This window comes from Salmo salar, chromosome ssa20 (genome assembly GCF_905237065.1).
Source record: "Salmo salar chromosome ssa20, Ssal_v3.1, whole genome shotgun sequence".
In the NCBI taxonomy this organism is placed as follows: domain Eukaryota; kingdom Metazoa; phylum Chordata; class Actinopteri; order Salmoniformes; family Salmonidae; genus Salmo; species Salmo salar.
This window is the reverse complement of record NC_059461.1, coordinates 82,063,881-82,087,534: the sequence shown is the minus strand read 5'-3', so window position 1 is coordinate 82,087,534 and position 23,654 is coordinate 82,063,881. Positions and strand designations below refer to the sequence as shown.

General features: G+C 47.9%; 1 protein-coding gene across 1 annotated transcript in view; it reads right to left on the bottom strand.

Annotated features, from left to right (window-relative positions):
• LOC106581340 (phosphatidylinositol 3,4,5-trisphosphate 5-phosphatase 2A) overlaps nucleotides 1–23,654 on the bottom strand; it is a 115,121-nt gene that overhangs the window by 28,582 nt on the left and 62,885 nt on the right. The window contains exons 3-11 of the mRNA XM_045704004.1: nucleotides 11,390–11,534; nucleotides 11,200–11,284; nucleotides 10,461–10,607; nucleotides 10,214–10,304; nucleotides 9,657–9,746; nucleotides 5,756–5,851; nucleotides 2,794–2,944; nucleotides 2,602–2,708; nucleotides 165–267 (exon numbers count right to left, since the gene is read on the bottom strand). Of these exons, the coding sequence (XP_045559960.1) occupies nucleotides 165–267; nucleotides 2,602–2,708; nucleotides 2,794–2,944; nucleotides 5,756–5,851; nucleotides 9,657–9,746; nucleotides 10,214–10,304; nucleotides 10,461–10,607; nucleotides 11,200–11,284; nucleotides 11,390–11,534 (1,015 nt within the window). The remainder of the gene's footprint in view (nucleotides 1–164; nucleotides 268–2,601; nucleotides 2,709–2,793; nucleotides 2,945–5,755; nucleotides 5,852–9,656; nucleotides 9,747–10,213; nucleotides 10,305–10,460; nucleotides 10,608–11,199; nucleotides 11,285–11,389; nucleotides 11,535–23,654) is intronic.

The window sequence follows — 23,654 nt, the reverse complement described above, 5'->3', positions numbered from 1 at the left end:
ACACACACACACACAATCAACATTTGTCAGTTTTCCAGACATCAAAATTGTTCTAATGTTGAGATGAGTTCTAGTCCTAATGGAATATTCTCTTCATTTTAGGAGGTTTGACGGTTATCTGTAGCATGTAGTGTGTGTGTGTGTGTGTGTGTGTGTGAGCTCACCCATGTTCCAGGTCCCTATGTAGATGGAGATCATGTCTGGTTCGTCCTGGTTGGAATGTTTGTTCTTCATCAGCTGCAGCAGCTGACAAAAAGCCTCCCGCTTCTGACAACACGCACAGTGTACAGTCAGTGTCCAGTCAGTGTACAGTCAGTGTCCAGTCAGTGTCCAGTCAGTGTCCAGTCAGTGTCCAGTCAGTGTACAGTCAGTGTCCAGTCAGTGTACAGTCAGTGTCCAGTCAGTGTACAGTCAGTGTACAGTCAGTGTGAGTGTACAGTCAGTGTACAGTCAATGTACAGTCAGTGTACAGTCAGTGTCAGTGTACAGTCAGTGTACAGTCAGTGTACAGTCAGTGTCAGTGTACAGTCAGTGTACAGTCAGTGTACAGTCAGTGTCAGTGTACAGTCAGTGTACAGTCAGTGTCAGTGTACAGTCAGTGTACAGTCAGTGTCCAGTCAGTGTACAGTCAGTGTACAGTCAGTGTACAGTCAGTGTCAGTGTACAGTCAGTGTCAGTGTACAGTCAGTGTCCAGTCAGTGTACAGTCAGTGTCAGTGTACAGTCAGTGTCCAGTCAGTGTACAGTCAGTGTCAGTGTACAGTCAGTGTACAGTCAGTGTCAGTGTACAGTCAGTGTCAGTGTACAGTCAGTGTACAGTCAGTGTCCAGTCAGTGTACAGTCAGTGTCAGTGTACAGTCAGTGTACAGTCAGTGTACAGTCAGTGTCAGTGTACAGTCAGTGTCAGTGTACAGTCAGTGTTCAGTCAGTGTACAGTCAGTGTCAGTGTACAGTCAGTGTACAGTCAGTGTCAGTGTACAGTCAGTGTCAGTGTACAGTCAGTGTACAGTCAGTGTCAGTGTACAGTCAGTGTACAGTCAGTGTCAGTGTACAGTCAGTGTACAGTCAGTGTCAGTGTACAGTCAGTGTACAGTCAGTGTACAGTCAGTGTCAGTGTACAGTCAGTGTACAGTCAGTGTCAGTGTACAGTCAGTGTACAGTCAGTGTCAGTGTACAGTCAGTGTACAGTCAGTGTCAGTGTACAGTCAGTGTACAGTCAGTGTCAGTGTACAGTCAGTGTCAGTGTACAGTCAGTGTCAGTGTACAGTCAGTGTCCAGTCAGTGTACAGTCAGTGTCAGTGTACAGTCAGTGTACAGTCAGTGTCAGTGTACAGTCAGTGTCAGTGTACAGTCAGTGTACAGTCAGTGTCAGTGTACAGTCAGTGTACAGTCAGTGTCAGTGTACAGTCAGTGTACAGTCAGTGTCAGTGTACAGTCAGTGTACAGTCAGTGTACAGTCAGTGTGAGTGTGTAATGGAGGACTTGGTAGACTGTTTTTTCTTAGGTTTGGTACAGGGCGATTCCACGATAACAGAGTGATGCTGAAAACACATTTACTTGAAAAACAGTGCAGATGAAAAGCATGACGGCACCGACAGCACAACCCGTTCTGTTACCAAACGTAGCATCTGCACCATTCTTCAACAAATGCTTTGCTTTTTCTATGGACATTGTTAAATGTAGTCCTTGTGCACAGAGTTGAATGCTTTGTTTAACTATTACTGATTGTGTTTGCTCCCAGGTGCTGATCAAGGTACAGATGACAGACAGGTGGACTACAGTTGAGTTTGGGTTTGAAGGGTTAATGTTTGGACTAAACTAATGATATTTATCCATTGTTTCTTGAAGAATATAACTTTCCTCAGCAGCTTAGTTCAACTGTCGTACCCCATCAGAACCCCAAATATAAGCCTGTTTTACTCCAACGTTTGGAAACAAAGTAAATGTAAACAAATACAGTACAGCCTCAGAACATGGTTAGAACTGTAATTCTGGGTCTAAGGCAATGCATCGCAGTGTTACAGCGTTACTACAGCATGAGGTTCGATCCCGGGGTGTGTCACAACCGGCCGTGATCGGTAGTCCCATAGGGCGGCGCACAATTGGCCCAGGGTCTCCCGGGTTAGGGTTTGGCCGGGGTAGGCCGTCATTGTAAATAAGAATTTGTTCTTAACTGACTTGCCTAGTTAAATAAAGGTTACATTTTTTTAATAAAATAGTACACTTTGTTATTGTTTGAACTAATGATTGGTGGTTTGATGAAGATGAGGATTCAAACAGTCCAAGGCACAGCACAGCTCTGTGTATGATGCCTCATGGCACTAGTAAGAGCTTGATTTACAGCTTTGAGTGTTAACCAAAGTCTTTTTTTATTCACAGCCTTTTGTACAATGTGTGTATGTGTGTGTGAGAGAAAGATAAACCATAGTGTGAATCTGAAAACAAACATTTTCTAGAATATACAGTAGATATGCATGCCCCAAGATGCTTCCTTGTGTGTGTGTGTGTGTGTGTGTGTGTGTGTGTGTGTGTGTGTGTGTGTGTGTGTGTGTGTGTGTGTGTGTGTGTGTGTGTGTGTGTGTGTGTGTGTGTGTGTGTGTACCTTAGCGCTGGTGAAGATGAAGTCTTTCCTCTGGCTCTTCTCCTTGTCTTTCTCAAACATGATACCCAGCTTGTTCTGAACACGCTGAGACTTGATCAGCTGACGGACTGAGGGAGAGAAACACGGAGAGAAACAAAGAGTGTGAGTGTCTTCTCACTTTCGCCGTGTGTGTGTGTGTGTGTGTGTCCTCACTCTTGTGGTGTGTGAAGGTGTTCCAGTCCTCCTGGTTGTCCTTCATCTTCTTCATCACCACTAGCTTCCCTCCCTCCACGTCCACAGACAGACTGTGCTTCTGACTCTTCCCTATCTTAGTCAGGTCTGCCAGGTACACATCCAACTTCACCTGGAGGCACAGAGGGGTTACACAGACAGACGGGTTACAAACAGACAGACACAGAGACAGACAGGACAAAACCAGAATTCTTTATTCAGTGTGAAATGGAGACAGCTGTAATACTGCTGGTGTCACCACTGGGGGGAGTCAGTGTATCCATGCACAGTCAGTTCAGTGAACTGTCCTCCATGTTGGGACCAAGCATTGTATGAATACAGTATCATGTGGGTTCTCAGTGGATCCTAGATCAGAATGTATCCTAGATCTTTTAGTATCAATAAAACAATAAATATAACAATAAAATACATCAACGTCACAGAGCTCAGTACAGTTACAGTATAGCTCTGTCTGGATGGAAGTATTAATACAGTATAGCTCTGTCTGGATAGAAGTTTTAATACAGTATAGCTCTGTCTGGATGGAAGTATTAATACAGTATAGCTCTGTCTGGATGGAAGTTTTAATACAGTATAGCTCTGTCTGGATGGAAGTATTAATACAGTATAGCTCTGTCTGGATGGAAGTATTAATACAGTATAGCTCTGTCTGGATGGAAGTATGAATACAGCCGTTGCTCTGTCTGGATGGAAGTGTTAATACAGTATAGCTCTGTCTGGATGGAAGTGTTAATACAGTATAGCTCTGTCTGGATGGAAGTGTTAATACAGTATAGCTCTGTCTGGATGGAAGTGTTAATACAGCCGTTTCTCTGTCTGGATGGAAGTGTTAATACAGTATAGCTCTGTCTGGATGGAAGTGTTAATACAGTATAGCTCTGTCTGGATGGAAGTATTAATACAGCTGTTGCTCTGTCTCGATGGAAGTGTTAATACAGCCGTTTCTCTGTCTGGATGGAAGTGTTAATACAGCCGTTTCTCTGTCTGGATGGAAGTTTTAATACAGCCGTTGCTCTGTCTGGATGGAAGTGTTAATACAGCCGTTGCTCTGTCTGGATGGAAGTGTTAATACAGCCGTTGCTCTGTCTGGATGGAAGTGTTAATACAGCCGTTGCTCTGTCTGGATGGAAGTTTTAATACAGCCGTTGCTCTGTCTGGATGGAAGTGTTAATACAGCCGTTGCTCTGTCTGGATGGAAGTTTTAATACAGCCGTTGCTCTGTCTGGATGGAAGTGTTAATACAGTATAGCTCTGTCTGGATGGAAGTTTTAATACAGCCGTTGCTCTGTCTGGATGGAAGTGTTAATACAGCCGTTGCTCTGTCTGCATGGAAGTGTTAATACAGCCGTTGCTCTGTCTGGATGGAAGTTTTAATACAGCCGTTTCTCTGTCTGGATGGAAGTTTTAATACAGCCGTTGCTCTGTCTGGATGGAAGTGTTAATACAGTATAGCTCTGTCTGGATGGAAGTTTTAATACAGCCGTTTCTCTGTCTGGATGGAAGTGTTAATACAGTATAGCTCTGTCTGGATGGAAGTTTTAATACAGCCGTTTCTCTGTCTGGATGGAAGTGTTAATACAGTATAGCTCTGTCTGGATGGAAGTGTTAATACAGTATAGCTCTGTCTGGATGGAAGTGTTAATACAGTATAGCTCTGTCTGTGGTGAATCTGACATGGTGGTTTTATGAGGAATCCCCCCCCACTCTCATATCTCACCCATCAGAGCAACACACTTCTTCCCCTGCAATCAGGAAGTGGCTAGAAAGGAGGTCATCAAACACACACACACACACACACACACACACACACACACACACACACACACACACACACACACACACACACACACACACACGTCTTCGGTGGATGTGAAACATTCTGACGTAGCTCCTGAACCGCTGTATAAATCACACAGGGGAGTGGAGATGGCTGACTGTTAATCCTTGTCTGCTGACTCCCCAGTCTAGTGTAGTCAGAAAGACACAGCTATTGGGCTTGTTCAGCAACAGACAGTGCAGGCGACTGCAGACTGACTGATCTACAAATGACGTATTATCATAAATAACTACTCATTATCGTTTATAGATCAGTCAGTAAATCCCAATTTACCCATAACGCATCATGGATTTGATGCTCTGGAACACGCCACTGTCTCTCAGAGGGATTTCATGGCTGGGAGTGGAAAACCAACCAATGAGTCAATCAATGTTCAGCTCCATGAGCTCTGACCAATGGACGTTCAGCTCCTCAAATCCAGCTGTTTCTAACGTCATAAACACGGAACAGATCCAGTGGTGTTAATCTGGGTGTAGAGTGATTAGACATGGGAACCTATTGAATTTGGATCACGTTCAGCAAGCTCATTACTCAACTCAGCTGGAGTGTGCTTACACCGAGTTAAAGTAGTTCCATTTAAATTCAGTTAATTACGGAAGGTTTCATTTTAAATTCATGAAATAGAATTCAAATGCCTATGTCCTGAACATGGTGAATAGAAACGGACCATGACCCCAGGCAGCCATGGTGTTTACATCTCTAGAGTGCTAGCTAGCTGAGGCGTCCACTTCCTGGTTACTGATAGTGGTTATCCCTCCATCACACCCACTCTGTAGTTATCAGCACAGCTGATAGAGGGCTCTAGTCTCTACACTCTGGTCACATCAGTCATTTAACTATCACATCTTGAGAGAGAGAGAGAGAGAGAGAGAGAGAGAGGGAGGTCGGACCACAGCCATGACATCCATGATGAAGTCACAGAACAGACAAAACTGTTCTTTTATCTGACTGGCTCCCAGGGCAGAAAAACACTTCCTGGAGAATCTAGGAATTCCGAGCCACACCCACTGATTGGTCAGCCTGTGGACCAATGGGACAGGGGAGGGGGTGGGGTATATCTCAAAGTGTGTGTGTGTGTGTATGTACCTCAAAGGCCTGTACAGGGATGGTTTTGCTGTGGCGCGTGAGAGGAGGAGGAGAGGAGAGAGTGGACAAACTCATATCTTGCAAAGCCTTCAGAGCCTAGAGAGGGAAAAGGACAGAGAGAGGGAAAGAGAGAGGGAGAGAGAAGGGGGGAATAACATTAGCTACAGGGTTAAGAAACCTGAACAACCAGTGTAAGGTATGTAATTACAAACCTGAACAACCAGTGTAAGGTATGTAATTACAAACCTGAACAACCAGTGTAAGGTATGTAATTACAAACCTGAACAACCAGTGTAAGGTATGTAATTACAAACCTGAACAACCAGTGTAAGGTATGTAATTACAAACCTGAACAACCAGTGTAAGGTATGTAATTACAAACCTGAACAACCAGTGTAAGGTATGTAATTACAAACCTGAACAACCAGTGTAAGGTATGTAATTACAAACCTGAACAAACAGTGTAAGGTATGTAATTACAAACCTGAACAACCAGTGTAAGGTATGTAATTACAAACCTGAACAACCAGTGTAAGGTATGTAATTACAAACCTGAACAACCAGTGTAAGGTATGTAATTACAAACCTGAACAACCAGTGTAAGGTATGTAATTACAAACCTGAACAACCAGTGTAAGGTATGTAATTACAAACCTGAACAACCAGTGTAAGGTATGTAATTACAAACCTGAACAACCAGTGTAAGGTATGTAATTACAAACCTGAACAACCAGTGTAAGGTATGTAATTACAAACCTGAACAACCAGTGTAAGGTATGTAATTACAAACCTGAACAACCAGTGTAAGGTATGTAATTAGAAACCTGAACAACCAGTGTAAGGTATGTAATTACAAACCTGAACAACCAGTGTAAGGTATGTAATTACAAACCTGAACAACCAGTGTAAGGTATGTAATTAGAAACCTGAACAACCAGTGTAAGGTATGTAATTACAAACCTGAACAACCAGTGTAAGGTATGTAATTACAAACCTGAACAACCAGTGTAAGGTATGTAATTAGAAACCTGAACAACCAGTGTAAGGTATGTAATTACAAACCTGAACAACCAGTGTAAGGTATGTAATTAGAAACCTGAACAACCAGTGTAAGGTATGTAATTAGAAACCTGAACAACCAGTGTAAGGTATGTAATTACAAACCTGAACAACCAGTGTAAGGTATGTAATTACAAACCTGAACAACCAGTGTAAGGTATGTAATTACAAACCTGAACAACCAGTGTAAGGTATGTGATTACAAACCTGAACAACCAGTGTAAGGTATGTGATTACAAACCTGAACAACCAGTGTAAGGTATGTAATTAGAAACCTGAACAACCAGTGTAAGGTATGTAATTACAAACCTGAACAACCAGTGTAAGGTATGTAATTACAAACCTGAACAACCAGTGTAAGGTATGTAATTAGAAACCTGAACAACCAGTGTAAGGTATGTAATTACAAACCTGAACAACCAGTGTAAGGTATGTAATTACAAACCTGAACAACCAGTGTAAGGTATGTAATTACAAACCTGAACAACCAGTGTAAGGTATGTAATTAGAAACCTGAACAACCAGTGTAAGGTATGTAATTACAAACCTGAACAACCAGTGTAAGGTATGTAATTAGAAACCTGAACAACCAGTGTAAGGTATGTAATTAGAAACCTGAACAACCAGTGTAAGGTATGTAATTAGAAACCTGAACAACCAGTGTAAGGTATGTAATTACAAACCTGAACAACCAGTGTAAGGTATGTAATTACAAACCTGAACAACCAGTGTAAGGTATGTAATTACAAACCTGAACAACCAGTGTAAGGTATGTAATTACAAACCTGAACAACCAGTGTAAGGTATGTAATTACAAACCTGAACAACCAGTGTAAGGTATGTAATTACAAACCTGAACAACCAGTGTAAGGTATGTAATTAGAAACCTGAACAACCAGTGTAAGGTATGTAATTACAAACCTGAACAACCAGTGTAAGGTATGTAATTACAAACCTGAACAACCAGTGTAAGGTATGTAATTACAAACCTGAACAACCAGTGTAAGGTATGTAATTAGAAACCTGAACAACCAGTGTAAGGTATGTAATTACAAACCTGAACAACCAGTGTAAGGTATGTAATTAGAAACCTGAACAACCAGCGTAAGGTATGTAATTACAAACCTGAACAACCAGTGTAAGGTATGTAATTAGAAACCTGAACAACCAGCGTAAGGTATGTAATTACAAACCTGAACAACCAGTGTAAGGTATGTAATTAGAAACCTGAACAACCAGCGTAAGGTATGTAATTAGAAACCTGAACAACCAGTGTAAGGTATGTAATTACAAACCTGAACAACCAGCGTAAGGTATGTAATTAGAAACCTGAACAACCAGTGTAAGGTATGTAATTACAAACCTGAACAACCAGTGTAAGGTATGTAATTAGAAACCTGAACAACCAGTGTAAGGTATGTAATTACAAACCTGAACAACCAGTGTAAGGTATGTAATTAGAAACCTGAACAACCAGTGTAAGGTATGTAATTACAAACCTGAACAACCAGTGTAAGGTATGTAATTACAAACCTGAACAACCAGTGTAAGGTATGTAATTACAAACCTGAACAACCAGTGTAAGGTATGTAATTACAAACCTGAACAACCAGTGTAAGGTATGTAATTAGAAACCTGAACAACCAGTGTAAGGTATGTAATTACAAACCTGAACAACCAGTGTAAGGTATGTAATTAGAAACCTGAACAACCAGTGTAAGGTATGTAATTAGAAACCTGAACAACCAGTGTAAGGTATGTAATTAGAAACCTGAACAACCAGTGTAAGGTATGTAATTACAAACCTGAACAACCAGTGTAAGGTATGTAATTACAAACCTGAACAACCAGTGTAAGGTATGTAATTAGAAACCTGAACAACCAGTGTAAGGTATGTAATTACAAACCTGAACAACCAGTGTAAGGTATGTAATTAGAAACCTGAACAACCAGTGTAAGGTATGTAATTACAAACCTGAACAACCAGTGTAAGGTATGTAATTACAAACCTGAACAACCAGTGTAAGGTATGTAATTACAAACCTGAACAACCAGTGTAAGGTATGTAATTACAAACCTGAACAACCAATCCTTCTACCTCCCCCTTCCATCTTCTCCCTCCCCCTCCCATCTTCTCCCTCCCCCTTCCATCTTCTCCCTCCCCCTCCCATCTTCTCCCTCCCCTCCCATCTTCTCCCTCCCCTCCCATCTTCTCCCTCCCCCTCCCATCTTCCCTCTCCCCCTCCCATCTTCCCTCTCCCCCTCCCATCTTCTGCCTCCCCCTCCCATCTTCTGCCTCCCCCTCCCATCTTCTACCTCCCCCTTCCATCTTCTCCCTCCCCCTCCCATCTTCTACCTCCCCCTCCCATCTTCTACCTCCCCCTCCCATCTTCTACCTCCCCCTTCCATCTTCTCCCTCCCCCTCCCATCGTCTCCCTCTTCCTCTTCCCTCTCCCATCTTTGCTCTACCATCCCTCTCCCATATTTTCCCTCCCTCCATCTCCTTCCTTCAATCATCTCCCTCCCCCTCCCTCTCTGTCTTCTCCCTCCTGCTCCCATCTTCTCCCTCTCCCTCCTCTCTCATCTTCTCCCTCCATGTGTAGCCTGAGCTCTGGGGCCCAGACAGAGGGGAGAGGGGACATAGAAATAGAATATTTCTATGGAGGGTGGGGGGGTCCTCGCTCTCTTTACCCCAGCTCAGAGCACACCCGCTGGGCTACAGCCACCACCCACCGCCCGTCATGGCAGACTATCCATCAGAGGCAGGAGGTTAACTAAACACACTCACTAACAGCTGCGTGTGTGTGTTTGTATGCTCGTGCCTGTGTGTGTGCAGGCTTACCTTCTTCTCTATAGAAGATAGTAGGTCTTTGAGGATAGCCAGTTTAGTGACCAGATTCTCCAACTCCTGATCTCCACCCTGGTTCACCGACTACAGAGGAAAACAGACAGTTTAGACAGACAGACAGACACGACAGACAGACAGACAGACAGGTACGACAGACAGTTACGACAGACAGACAGACAGTTACGACAGACAGTTACGACAGACACACACACACTAGATGCTATGTAGACATGTTACATCACATGAGGAAAGTATGAGGGTAAAGGAGGTCTGGTCCTTTAAGACTGTGTGTGTGTGTGTGTGTGTGTGTGTGTGTGTGTGTGTGTGACTCTCTCAACACAGCTGTCTCCAGGAACTCTAGTTGTTTCTCTCTGGGAGACAAATATCTCTTTCCTCATGACCCCCAGTGCACTCAGGAGTATTGTGTGTGTGTGTGTGTGTGTTCAGGAGGAAACCAAGGTGTGGCATGTCTAAACTTCCTGTGCTTCCCAGAGTCATACATTTTACCCCACCACACACACATGAAAAAACAAGATAGAAATGTAGAGTACCTGCTGTATCATCTTGGACACTATGAAGGCACTCTGTTGGTCAAACACCTTGGACAGGATCTCCAGCCCAGACAGAACCTTATCCACCTCCCTACACACACACACACACACACACACACACACACACACACACACACACACACACACACACACACACACACACACACACACACACACGTTTTTGAGTGTGTGTGCATGCGTGCATGTGTCACCAAGAGAAGTTGAGAGTTGTGTGTGTGTGTCTCACCCGTTGAGGCGTTTGCAGGAGGACACCAGTGTCTTGTTGAGGTGGGGCAGGGAGCTGGCTCCCTGTTTGACAGCCTCCAGGTCCAGAGCGTAGCTTCCCTTCAGATACTCATGGGAAATGGTGCTCAGGCCGTTAGCAGCAGGGGCGCTAAGGTAGGACAGAACAACATCCAATCCGTGTCAATAGAACAGACATGGGTCTTGCATCCTCTGGATTTGCCACAGAGACCATGGGATGCAGAACACTGAAGAAGACATGACAACAACAACTTTCCAATGTCACAGACTTCCTCAGGATCAGACTGCTGCTGACTCTGCTGCTGACTCACTGTCAAGACAAACCCCCACCCCCCATCTGATCTCAGGAGGGAAAAGGAGGAGAAGAGAGAAGAGAGGGGAGGGTTCTTCAGGGTCGGTCTACAACCAGGATCACTTGATCTAATTTAACAGGTAGATCCACCCTTTACCAGGCCCAGTTTTTACTAGGTCACGCAAAATTGTGTTTGTGTGTATGTGTGTATGTGTGTGTATATGTGTGTGTGTGTACGTATGTGTGTGTGTGTACCCATGTGTCTGTATGTGTGTGTGTGTGTGTGTGTGTGTGTGTGTGTGTGTGTGTGTGTGTGTGTGTGTGTGTGTACCCATGTGTGTGTGTGTGTGTACCCATGTGTGTGTGTGTGTACCCATGTGTGTGTGTGTGTGTGTGTGTGTGTGTGTGTGTGTGTATGTATGTGCTGTACCTGTCGGTGGGTGTCTCTGGGGAGGAGCCTGTAGGTGGTGTGGAGGCGGAACGAGGAGGAAGTGGTGGCTTCTCATCTTCCCCATCTGACCAATCAGAGAGACAGAAAGACAAATAAAGAGAGAGATGGAGCGAGAAAGACAGAGACAGACAGACGGAGAGAGATGGAGAGAGATGAAAAGAGAGTATACCTGAGTAGTCCCTGTCCTCTGGGATGCTCTCCTCTCTGTCTACGGGGTACAGTAGAGTGCTGACCAGTCCCTGGCTGGGCTGGAGGTACAACAGGACCAGCTCTGGGAGGCTCTTAAACCGCTTAGGCTGCACCCCCTGAGACGTCTGGGAGAGGGGGAGAGGAATGAGAGAGAGAGTGGGTACTTCAAAGAAATACACTCATGCAGAGACAGAGAACACTCTGCACAGCACGTTCAGAATAAAGCTGGGTAGGTAGGTAGGTAGGTAGGTAGGTAGGTAGGTAGGTAGGTAGGTAGGTAGGTAGGTAGGTAGGTAGGTAGGTAGGTAGGTAGGTAGGTAGGTAGGTAGGTAGGTAGGTAGGTAGTAGATTCAAATTAAATTGTATTGGTCACATACACATGGTTACCAGGTGTTATTGCGGGTGTAGCGAAATGCTTATGCTTCTAGTTCCGACAGTTCAGCAATACATAACAAGTAATATCTAACAATTCCACAACAAATACCTAATACACACAAATCTAAGTAAAATGAATGGAATAAGAATATATACATATAAGCAATGTCAGCGCGGCATAGGCAATATATAGTATAGAGTACAGTATATACATATGAGATGAGTAATGTAAGATATGTTAACATTATTAAAGTGACTAGTGATCCATTTATTAAAGTGGCTAATGATTTCAATTCTGTATGTAGGCAGCAGCCTCTCTGAATTAGTGATGGCTGTTTAGCAGTCTGATGGCCTTGAGATAGAAGCTGTTTTTCAGTCTCTCGGTCCCAGCTTTGATGCACCTGTACTGACCTCGCCTTCTGGATGACAGCGGGATAAACAGGCAGTGGCTCAGGTGGTTGTTGTCCTTGATGATCTTTTTGACCTTCCTGTGACATCGGGTGCTGTAGGTGTCTTGAAGGGCAGGTAGTTTGCCCCCAGTGATGCGTTGTGCAGACCGCACCACCCTCTGGAGAGCCCTGCGGTTGTGGGCAGTGCATTTGCCGTACCAGGCGGTGATACAGCCCGACCGGATGCTCTCAATTGTGCATTTGTAAAAGTTTGTCAGGGTTTTAGGTGACAAGACACATTTCTTCAGCCTCCTGAGGTTGAAGAGGCGCTACTGCGCCTTCTTCACCACACTGTCTGTGTGGGTGGACCATTTCAGTTTGTCCGTGATGTGTACGCTGAGGAACTTGAAACTTTCCAGCTTCTCCACTGCAGTCCCGTCGATGTGGATAGGGGGGTGCTCCCTCTGCTGTTTCCTGGAGTCCATGATCATCTCCTTTGTTTCGTTGACATTGAGTGAGAGGTTATTTTCCTGACACCAGTGTTGAGGATCAGCGAAGTGGAGATGTTGTTTCCTACCTTCACCAACTGGGGGCAGCACATCAGGAAGTCCAGGACCCAATTGCACAGGGCAGGGTTGAGACCCAGGGCCTCAAGCTTCATGATGAGCATGGAGGGTACTTTGGTGTTGAATGCTGAGCTATAGTCAATGAACAGCATTCTTACATAGGTATTCCTCTTGTCAAGATGGGACAGGGCAGTGTGCAGTGTGATGGCGATTGCATTGTCTGTGGACCAACTGGGGCAGTAAGCAGATTGAAGTGGGTCTAGGGTGACAGGTAAGGTGAAGGTGATATGATCCTTGACTAGGCTCTCAAGCACTTCAATACGACAGAAGTGAGCGCTACGGGGCGATTGTCATTTAGTTCAGTTACCTTTGCATTCTTGGGTACAGGAACAATGGTGGCCATCTTGAAGCATGTGGGACAGCAGACTGGGATAGGGATTGATTTAATATGTCTGTAGACACACCAGTCAGCTGGTCTGCGCATGCTCTGAGGACACGGCTAGGGATGCCGTCTGGTCCGGCAGCCATGCGAGGGTTAACACGTTTAAATATCTTACTCACATCGGCCACAGAGAAGGAGAGGCCACAGTCCTTGGTAGCGGGCCGCGTCAGTGACACTATTATCCTCAAAGTGGGCAAAGAAGGTGTTAAGTTTGTCTGGAAGCAAGACGTCGGTGTACGCGACGGGGCTGGTTTTCCTTTTGTATTCCTTGATTGTCTATAGACCCTGCCACATACAGTTCAAGTCTGAAGTTTACATACACCTTAGCCAAATACATTTAAACTCAGTTTTTCACAGTTCCTGACATTTAATCCAAGGAAAAATTATTGTCTTAGGTCAGTTAGGATCACCACTTTATTTTAAGAATGTGAAATGTCAGAATAATCGTAGAGAGAATGATTTATTTCAGCTTTAATTTGTTTCATCACATTCCCAGTGGGTCAGAAGTTTACATACACTCAATTAGTATTTGGTAGCATTGCCTTTAAATTGTTTAACTTGAGTCAAACATTTTGAGTAGCCTTCCACAAGCTTCCCACAATAAGTTGGGTGAATTTTGGCCCATTCCTCCTGACAGAGCTGGTGTAACTGAGTCAGGTTTGTTGGCCTCCTTGCTCGCAGACGATTTTTCAGTTCTGCCCACAAATGTTCTATAGGATTGAGGTCAGGGCTTTGTGATGGCCACTCCAATACCTTGACTTTGTTGTCCTTAAGCCATTTTGCCACAACTGTGGAAGTATGCTTGGGGTCATTGTCCATTTGGAAGACCCATTAACTTCCTGACTGATGTCTTGAGATGTTGCTTCAATATAACCACATCATTTTGCTTCCTCATGTCGCCATCTATTTTGTGAAGTGCACCAGTCCCTCCTGCAGCAAAGCACCCCCACAGCATGATGCTGCCACCCCAGTGCTTCACGGTTGGGATGGTGTTCTTCGGCTTGCAAGCATCCCCCTTTTTCCTCCAAACATAACGATGGTTATTATGGCCAAACAGTTCTATTTTTGTTTCATCAGACCAGAGGACATTTCTCCAAAAAGTACAATCTTTGTCCACATGTGCAGATGCAAACCGTAGTCTGGCTTTTTTATGGTGGTTTTGGAGCAGTGGCTTCTTCCTTGCTGAGCGGCCGTTCAGGTTCTGTCGATATATGACTCGTTTTACTGTGAATATAGATACTTTTGTACCTGTTTCCTCCAGCATCTTCACAAGGTCCTTTGCTGTTGTTCTGGGATTGATTTGCACTTTTCGCACCAAAGTACATTAATCTCTAGGAGACAGAACGCGTCTCCTTCCTGAGCGGTATGATGGCTGTGTGGTGTTTATACTTGTGTACTATTGTTTGTACAGATTAACGTGGTACCTTCAGGCATTTGGACATTTCTCCCAAGAATGAACCAGATTTGTGGAGGTCTAAAAAAAAAAATCTGAGGTCTTGGCAGATTTCTTTTGATATTCCCATGATGTCAAGCAAAGAAGCACTGAGTTTGAAGGTAGGCCTTGAAATACATTCACAGGTACACCTCCAATTGACTCAAATGATGTCAATTAGCCTATCAGAAGCTTCTAAAGCCATGACATCATTTTCTGGAATTTTCCAAGCTGTTTAAAGGCACAGTCAATTTAGTGTATGTAAACTTCTGACCCACTGGAATTGTGATACAGTGAAATAATCTGTCTGTAAACAATTGTTGGAAAAATTACTTGTGTTTTGCACAAAGTAGATGTCCTAACCGACGTGCCAAAAATATAGTTTGTTAACCAAAAATTTGTGGAGTGGTTGAAAAACTGGTTTTAATGACCCCAACCTAAGTGTATGTAAACTTCCGACTTCAACTGTACATAGTATATAGGTTAAATCAAATCAAATATTATACAACAGGTGTAGACCTTACAGTGAAATGCTTACTTATGAGGCCCTAACCAACAATGCAGTTAAAAAAAAAATATGGATAAGAATAAGAAATAAAAGTAACAAGTAATTAAAGAGCAGCAGTAAAATAACAATAGCGAGACTATATACAGGGGGGTACAGGTACACAGTCAATGTGCGGAGGCACCGGTTAGTTGAGGTAATATGTACATGTAGGTAGAGTTATTAAAGTGACTATGCATAGATAATAACAACAGAGTAGCAACAGTGTAAAAGAGGGGGAAGGGGGGGGCAATGCAAATATTCTGGTTATTTGATTAGATGCTAAGGAGTGTTATGGCTTGGGGGTAGAAGCTGTTTAGAAGCCCCTTGGACCTAGACTTGACGCTCCAGTATCGCTTGCCGTGCGGTTGCAGAGAGAACAGTCAATGACAATGGTGGCTGGAGTGTTTGATAAATTTTAAGGCCTTCCTCTGACACCGCCTGGTATAGAGGTCCTGGATGGCAGGAAGCTTGGCCCCAGTGATGTACTGGGCCATTCGCACTACCCTCTGTAGTGCCTTGCCATACCAGGCAGTGATGCAACCAGTCAGGATGCTCTCGATGTTGCAGCTGTAGAACTTTTTGTACCCATGCCAAATCTTTTCAGTCTCCTGAGGGGGAATAGGTTTTGTCGTGCCCTCTTCACAACTGTCTTGGTGTGGTTGGACCATGTTAGTTTGTTGGTGATGTGGACACCAAGGAACTTGAAGCTCTCAACCTGCTCCACCACAGCCCCATCGATGAGAATGGGGGCGTGCTCGGTCCTCTTTTTCCTGTAGTCCACAATCATCTCCTTTGTCTTGATCACGTTGAGGGAGAGGTTTTTGTCCTGGCACTACACGGCCAGGTCTCTGACCTCCACCCTATAGGCTTCTCATCGTTGTCGGTGATCAGGACTACCACTGTTGTGTCATCAGCAAACTTGATGATGGTGTTGGAGTCGTGCCTGGCCATGCAGTCATGAGTAAACAGGGAGTACAGGAGGGGACTGAGCACGCACCGCTGAGGGGCCCCCGTATTGAGGATCAGCGTGGCGGATGTGTTGTTACCTACCCTTACCACCTGGGGGCGGCCCGTCAGGAAGTCCAGGATCCAGTTGCAGAGAGAGGTGTTTAGTCCCAGGGTCCTTAGCTTACTGACGAGCTTTGAGGGCACTATGGTGTTGAACGCTGGGCTGTAGTCAATGAATAGCATTCTCACATAGATGTTCCTTTTGTCCAGGTGGGAAAGGGCAGTGTGGAGTGCAATAGAGATTGCATCATCTGTGGATCTGTTGGTGCAGTATGTAATTTGGAGTGGGTCTAGAGTTTCTGGGATAATGGTGTTGATGTGAGCCATGACCAGCCTTTCAAAGCACTTCATGGCTACAGACGTGAGTGCTACGGGTCTGTAGTCATTTAGGCAGGTTACCTTAGTGTTCTTGGGCATAGGGACTATGGTGGTCTGCTTAAAATATGTTGGTATTACAGACTCGGACAGGGAGAGGTTGAAAATGTCAGTGAAGACACTTGCCAGTTGGTCATCGCATGCTCGCAGTACACGTCCTGGTAATCCGTAAGTGAATGTTGACCTGTTTAAAGGTCTTACTCACATCAGCTGCAGAGAGCATGATCACACAGTCTTCCAGAACAGCTGGTGCTCTCATGCATGTTTCAGTGTTATTGCCTCAAAGCGAGCATAAAAGTAGTTTAGCTCGTCTGGTAGGCTCGTGTCACTGGGCAGCTCTCGGCTGTGCTTCCCTTTGTAGTCTGTAATGGTTTGCAAGCCCTGCCACACCCGACAAGTGTCAGAGCCAATGTAGTACGATTTGATCTTAGTCCTGTATTGACGGTTTGATGGTTCGTCGGATTTCTTATAAGCTTCCAGGTTAGAGTCCCACTCCTTGAAAGCGGGAGCTCTAGCCGTTAGCTCATTGCGGATGTTGCCTGTAAACCATGGCTTCTGGTTGGGGTATGTATGTACTGTCACTGTGGGGATGACGTCATCGATGCACTTATTGATGAAGCCAATGACTGATGTGGTGTAGTCCTCAATGCCATCGGAGGAATCCCAGAACATATTCCAGTCTGTGCTAGCAAAACAGTCCTGTAGCCTAGCATCTGCTTCATCTGACCACTTTTTTTAATGATCGAGTCACTGGTTCTTCCTGCTTGAATTATTTCCTGTAAGCAGGAATCAGAAGGATAGAATTATGGTAAGATTTGCCAAATGGAAGGCAAGGGAAAGCTTTGTATGCGTCTCTGTGTGTGGAGTAAAGGTGGTCCCGAGTTTTTTTCCCCTCTGGTTGCACATTTAACATGCTGATAGAAATTTGGTAAAACTGATTTAAGTTTCCCTGCATTAAAATCCCCGGCTACTAGGAGCATCACCTCTGGGTGAGCGTTTTCTTGTATGCTTAAAGCGGAATACAGCTCATTCAATGCGGTCTTAGTGCCAGCCTCAGTCTGTGGTGGTATGTAGACAGCTACAAAAAATACAGATGAAAACTCTCTAAGTAGATAGTGTGGTCTACAGCTTATCATGAGATAATGTAAATGTAGATACTCTACCTCAGGCGAGCAATAGCTCGAGACTTCCTTAGATATCGTGCACCAGCTGTTATTTACAAAAATACATAGTCCGCCGCCCCTTGTCTTACCAGACGCCGCTGTTCTATCCTGCCGTACATCGTATAACCAGCCAGCTGTATGTTGATAATGTCGTCGTTCAGCCACGACTCCGTGAAGCATAAGATATTACAGTTTTGAATGTCCTGTTGGTAGTTTAATCTTCCACGTAGGTCCTCGGTTTTATTCTCCAAAGATTTCACGTTTGCTAGCAGAATGTAAGGAAGTGGAGGTTTATTCGATCGCCTACGAATTCTCAGAAGGCAGCCTGCCCTTTGGCCCCTTTTTCTCCGCCTTCTCTTCACGCAAATCACGGGGATCTGGACCTGTTCCCGGGAGAGCAGTATATCATTCACGTCAGGCTTGTCGGACTCGTTAAAGGAAAAAAAGGATTCTTCCAGTCCGTGGTGAGTAATCACAGTCCTGATGTCCAGAAGTTATTTTCTGTCATAAGAGACGGTAGCGGCAACATTATGCACAAAATAAGTAAAAAAACACAAAGAAACGAACAAAAAACACAATTGGTTGGGGACACGTAAAATGTTAGCATTCTTCTCCGGCACCATCTTATAGGTAGTATATAGATAGATAGGTAGGTAGTATATAGATAGATAGGTAGGTAGTATATAGATAGATAGGTAGGTAGTATATAGATAGGTAGGTAGTATATAGATAGGTAGGTAGTATATAGATAGGTAGGTAGAATATAGATAGGTAGGTAGTATATAGATAGGTAGGTAGGTAGTATATAGATAGGTAGGCAGTGGAGCGACAGGGCAGGCAGGCAGGCAGGCAGTAAGGCGAGGCAGGCAGCAGGCAGGCAGGCAGCAGGCAGGCAGCAGGCAGAACACAGACAGGCAGGCAGCAACAGACCGGCAGGCAGCATACAGACAGGCAGGCAGCACACACAGCAGGCAGGCAGTACACAACCGGCAGGCAGTACATAGACAGGCAGGCAGTACAGCAGGCACAACAGACAGGCAGGCAGCATACAGACAGGCAGGCAGCATACAGACAGGCAGGCAGAACACAGACAGGCAGGCAGCGCACACAGACAGGCAGCAGGCAGCATACAGACAGGCAGGCAGGCTGCATACGACAGGCAGGCAGGCAGCATACAGACAGGCAGGCAGGCATACAGACAGGCAGGCAGGCAGCATACAGACAGGCAGGCAGCAGCGGACAGACAGGCAGGCAGCATACAGACAGACAGGCAGGCAGCATACAGACAGACAGGCAGGCAGCACACAGACAGACAGGCAGGCAGCATAAGACAGACAGGCAGGCAGCACAAGACAGACAGGCAGGCAGCATACAGACAGACAGCCAGGCAGCACAGACAGACAGCAGGCAGCACACCGACAGGCAGGCAGCACAGACAGGCAGGCAGGCAGCACACAGACAGGCAGGCAGGCAGCACACAGACAGGCAGGCACACACAGACAGGCAGGCAGCACACAGACAGGCAGGCAGCATACAGACAGGCAGGCATCAGGCAGCAGGCACCAGACAGGCAGCAGGCAGGCAGGCAGCGGCAGGCAGGCAGGCAGGAGGCAGCAGGCAGAACACAGACAGGCAGCAGCACACAACAGGCAGCAGCACACAGACAGGCAGGCAGCATACAGACAGCAGGCAGCACCAGACAGGCAGCGCAGCATACAGGCAGGCAGGCAGAACACAGACAGGCAGGCAGCACACAGACTGGCAGGCAGCATACAGACAGGCAGGCAGCATACAGACAGGCAGGCAGCACACAGACAGGCAGGCAGGCAGGCAGTACACAGACAGGCAGGCAGGCACATAGACTGGCAGGCAGCATAAGACAGGCAGGCAGAAACACAGACAGGCAGGCAGGCAGCACACAGACAAACAGGCAGCATAAACGACAGGCAGGCAGCATACAGACAGGCAGACAGCATACAGACAGGCAACGCAGGCAGCATACAGACAGGCACGCAGGCAGCATACAGACAGGCAGGCAGCACACAGACAGGCAGGCAGCACACACACAGGCAGGCAGCACACAGACAGGCAGGCAGCACACAGACAGGCAGGCAGGCAGCACACAGACAGGCGGCAGGCAGCACAGAAGGCAGGCAGGCAGCACAGACAGGCAGGCAGCAACAGACAGGCAGGCACAGGCAGCACACAGACAGGCAGGCAGCATACAGACAGGCAGGCGGCATACAGACAGGCAGGCAACAGACAGGCAGGCAGCACACAGACAGGCAGGCAGCAACAGGCAGCCAGGCAGCACAGGAGGCAGGCAGGCAGAACACAGACAGGCAGGCAGCGCATACAGACAGGCAGGCAGCACAGACAGGCAGGCAGGCAGCACACAGACAGGCAGGCAGCATACAGACAGGCAGGCAGCACACAGACAGCAGGCAGCAAAGACAGGCAGGCAGCATACAGACAGGCAGGCAGCACACAGACAGCAGGCAGCACGCAGACAGCAGGCAGCATACAGATAGGCAGCCGCACACAAAGGCAGGCAGGCAGCAACAGACAGGCAGGCAGGCAATACAGACAGGCAGGCAGGCAGCACACAGACAGGCAGCAGCATATAGACAGGCAGGCAGCACACCGACAGGCAGGCAGCATACAGACAGGCAGGCAGAACATAGACAGGCAGGCAGCATACAACAGGCACGGAGGCAGAACACAGACAGGCAGGCAGTACACAGACAGGCAGGCAGTATATAGACAGGCAGGCAGCACACACACAGGCAGGCAGCACACAGACCGGCAGGCAGCATACAACAGGCAGGCAGCACACAGACAGGCAGCAGCAACAGACAGGCAGGCAGCATACAGACAGGCAGGCAGAACACAGACAGGCAGGCAGTGCACACAGACAGGCAGGCAGGCAGCACACAGACAGGCAGGCAGGCAGCACACAGACAGGCAGGCAGTACAGACAGACAGGCAGGCACACAGACAGACAGGCAGGCAGCATAGACAGACAGGCAGGCAGCATATAGACAGACAGGCAGGCAGCATACAGACAGACAGCCAGGCAGCATACAGACAGACAGGCAGGCAGCATAAGACAGACAGGCAGGCAGCACACAGACAGACAGCAGGCAGCATACAGACAGGCAGGCAGCACAGACAGCAGCATACAGACAGGCAGGCAGCACACAGACTGGCAGGCAGCACACAGACTGGCAGGCAGCACACAGACAGGCAGGCAGCACACAGACAGGCGGCAGCATAAACGCAGCAGCACGCAGACAGGCAGGCAGCACACAGACAGGCAGGCAGCACACAGGCAGGCAGGCAAACACAGACAGGCAGGCAGAACACACGACTGGCAGGCAGCACGACAGACGGCAGGCAGCACACAGACAGGCAGGCAGCCACAGACAGGCAGGCAGTGCATACAGACAGGCAGCAGGCAGCACACAGACAGCAGGCAGGCGGCAGGCAGGCAGGCAGACAGGCAGGCAGGCAGCAGGCAGGCAGGCAGGCAGGCAGGCAGGCAGGCAGAACACAGACAGGCAGGCAGTACAACAGACCGGCAGGCAGTATAAGACAGCAGGCAGCATACACACAGGCAGGCAGTATACAGACCGGCAGGCAGTATATAGACAGGCAGGCAGCATACACACAGGCAGGCAGCATACAGACAGGCAGGCAGTAATAGACAGGCAGGCAGCATACAGACAGGCAGCAAACATAGACAGGCAGGCAGTGCACACAGACAGCAGCAGGCAGTACATAGACAGGCAGGCAGGCAGCATACAGACAGGCAGGCAGCACACAGACAGGCAGGCAGCACAGACAGGCAGCAGGCAGCACACAGACAGGCAGGCAGGCAGCATCAGACAGGCAGGCAGGCATACAGACAGGCAGGCAGCATACAGACAGACAGGCAGGCAGCACACAGACAGAAGGCAGGCAGCACAGACAACAGGCAGGCAGCATACAGACAGAGCAGGCAGCACAGACAGACAGGCAGGCAGCACACAGACAGCCAGGCAGCAAGACAGACAGGCAGGCAGCACACAGACAGACAGGCAGGCAGCATACAGACAGGCAGCAACAGACAGGCAGCACACAGACAGGCAGGCAGCACAAGACAGGCAGGCAGCATACAGACTGGCAGGCACACAAGACAGGCAGGCAGCACACAGACAGGCAGGCAGCATACAGACAGGCAGGCAGCACACAGACAGGCAGGCAGCACGACAGGCAGCAGCACACAGGCAGGCAGGCAGAACACAGACAGGCAGGCAGAACACAGACAGGCAGGCAGACACAGACAGGCAGGCAGCACATAGACAGGCAGGCAGCACACAGACAGGCAGGCAGAACACAGGCAGGCAGCAGCACACAGACAGGCAGGCAGCACACAGGCAGGCAGGCAGCACACAGGCAGGCAGGCAGTCTACAGGCAGGCAGGCAGGCAGGCAGGCAGGCAGACACAGACAGGCAGGCAGCACACAGACAGGCAGGCAGCATACAGACAGGCAGGCAGCACAGACAGGCAGGCAGCAACAGACAGGCAGGCAGCACGAGGCAGGCAGCAGACAGGCAGGCAGGCAGAACACAGACAGGCAGGCAGCATACAGACAGGCAGGCAGCATAGACTGGCAGGCAGTACAGATAGAGCAGGCAGCACACAGACAGGCAGGCAGCACACAGACAGGCAGGCAGGCAGGCAGCAACAGACAGGCAGGCAGCAGCACACAGACAGGCAGGCAGCTATAGGCAGGCAGGCAGCACACAGACAGGCAGGCAGCACACAGACAGGCAGGCAGCACAGACAGCAGGCAGGCAGCATACAGACAGGCAGGCAGCACACAGACAGGCAGGCAGCAACAGACAGGCAGGCAGCAGGCAGGCAGCAACAGACAGGCAGGCAGGCAGCACACAGGCAGGCAGGCAGCACACAGACAGGCAGGCAGCACAGACAGGCAGGCAGCACACAGACAGGCAGGCAGCACACAGACAGGCAGGCAGGAGCATAAGACAGGCAGGCAGGCAGCACAACAGGCAGGCAGTACACAGACAGGCAGGCAGGCAGCACACAACAGGCAGGCAGCAAAGACAGGCAGCAGCATACAGACAGGCAGGCAGCACACAGACAGGCAGGCAGCACACAGACAGGCAGGCAGCATAAAGGCAGCATACAGGCAGGCAGGCAGCACACAGACAGGCAGGCAGCAAACGGGCAGGCAGTACAGACAGGCAGGCAGGCAGCACACAGACAGGCAGGCAGGCGACACAGACAGGCAGGCAGCACACAGACAGGCAGGCAGCAACAGACAGGCAGGCAGCATAAACGGCAGCCACAGACAGGCAGGCAGCAAAGACAGGCAGGCAGCACAGGCAGGCAGGCAGCATAACGGGCAGACACAGACAGGCAGGCAGCAGCACACAGACAGGGGCAGGCAGCATACAGACAGGCAGGCAGCACACAGACAGGCAGGCAGTAACAGACAGGCAGGCAGCATACAGACAGGCAGGCAGTACACAGACAGCAGGCAGCACACAGACGGCAGGCAGCACACAGACAGGCAGGCAGCACACAGACAGGCAGGCAGCACACAGACAGGCAGGCAGCATACAGACAGGCAGGCAGCATACAGACAGGCAGGCAGCATACAGACAGGCAGGCAGCATAAGACAGGCAGGCAGCACACAGACAGGCAGGCAGTACACAGACAGGCAGGCAGCATACAGACAGGCAGGCAGCACACAGACAGGCAGGCAGTTCACACAGACAGGCAGGCAGGCAGCATACAGACAGGCAGGCAGCAGCATACAGACAGGCAGGCAGCATACAGACAGGCAGGCAGCGCATAGACAGGCAGCAGGCAGCACAAGACAGGCAGGCAGGCAGCACACAGACAGGCAGGCAGCACAGACAGGCAGGCAGCATA